Consider the following 954-nt stretch of genomic DNA (forward strand, 5'->3'; position numbering starts at 1 on the left):
TTGACAATCACCTTACCAAATGTCGGTATGTGCTTGATTACTGCCTTAATGATTTTCTATCAAGCGCATTGAGGCAAAAGTTCACTTCTCAGGACGACTTCGCCATACCGCGTTGCCATATCTCTATCCTTTCGTCCTGCACTTCATACCATTTACCTGCTTATAAGTAAGAGGCAGCGATACAGCCAGTATCCAAGTACTTCTGTCTATTCAGGAACAATGATAATGATAAGAATGATAATGCCGATCAGTATTATTATTGTCGTATCAATAATATATGCATCAGTTGCCGCTAGCCTTACCCCGGCTTGTTGCCTCCCTCCCTCATACCCTTCTCCTACCTCAGCGTCTATTTTTCAATGTTGCGACGTATAGGGGGGACGCATAGAAGCATTTACCAGGGTGTAAGTGTAGCCGGACTTTTGCTCCTGGCTCATATGTGTGTTCCTGCTTCTACGCATGAACAGTACACATAAGCAAATGTAATAATTCCAATTTCCGTACCACAGGGACGCCACAGATGAGCATCAAATGGAGCAGCCAAACGAAACTACCAGAGATCAGGCCTAAAGGCGATGGCCAGAGTCAGGAAATAACTTTCAATTTGTGTTTTTAAACCTGTTGTTTTTTAATATATGAAGAATTTAACCAACTTCGAATTTTTATGACAAGTAATTTTGGCGACATCATACCGCGTAACATTCGACTTTCGGGGAAAGCGTGAGAAGCCTGCAGGACTTCCTAGAAACGCCTCTCTGAAGGATACCGTCTGACTCCGCCCCCCCCCCTCAAAGCGACCTATTTTAACGATACAGGATGTAAGCATTTTTGGTGAGCTTTCGTCTTGGGGCTGAAAATAATCTCTCCTCTGAATGCCAAACCTTCTCAAGTTTCTAGGATGGCTAATACACCAGTGGAGGATTCCCCCTAAAATGCCTTTTCAGACATCTTCAC

At 43.6% G+C, this 954-nt stretch overlaps 1 protein-coding gene across 1 annotated transcript in view; it reads left to right on the forward strand.

Annotated features, from left to right (window-relative positions):
- The window catches only part of LOC119589112 (organic cation transporter protein-like), a gene marked incomplete in the record, with an annotated part of 16,544 nt that extends 15,590 nt beyond the window's left edge, over positions 1-954 (forward strand). The window contains 1 exon segment of the mRNA XM_037937688.1: positions 510-954. Within this exon segment, the coding sequence (XP_037793616.1) occupies positions 510-570 (61 nt within the window).

The sequence above is a fragment of the Penaeus monodon genome, chromosome 25 (assembly GCF_015228065.2).
Source record: "Penaeus monodon isolate SGIC_2016 chromosome 25, NSTDA_Pmon_1, whole genome shotgun sequence".
In the NCBI taxonomy this organism is placed as follows: domain Eukaryota; kingdom Metazoa; phylum Arthropoda; class Malacostraca; order Decapoda; family Penaeidae; genus Penaeus; species Penaeus monodon.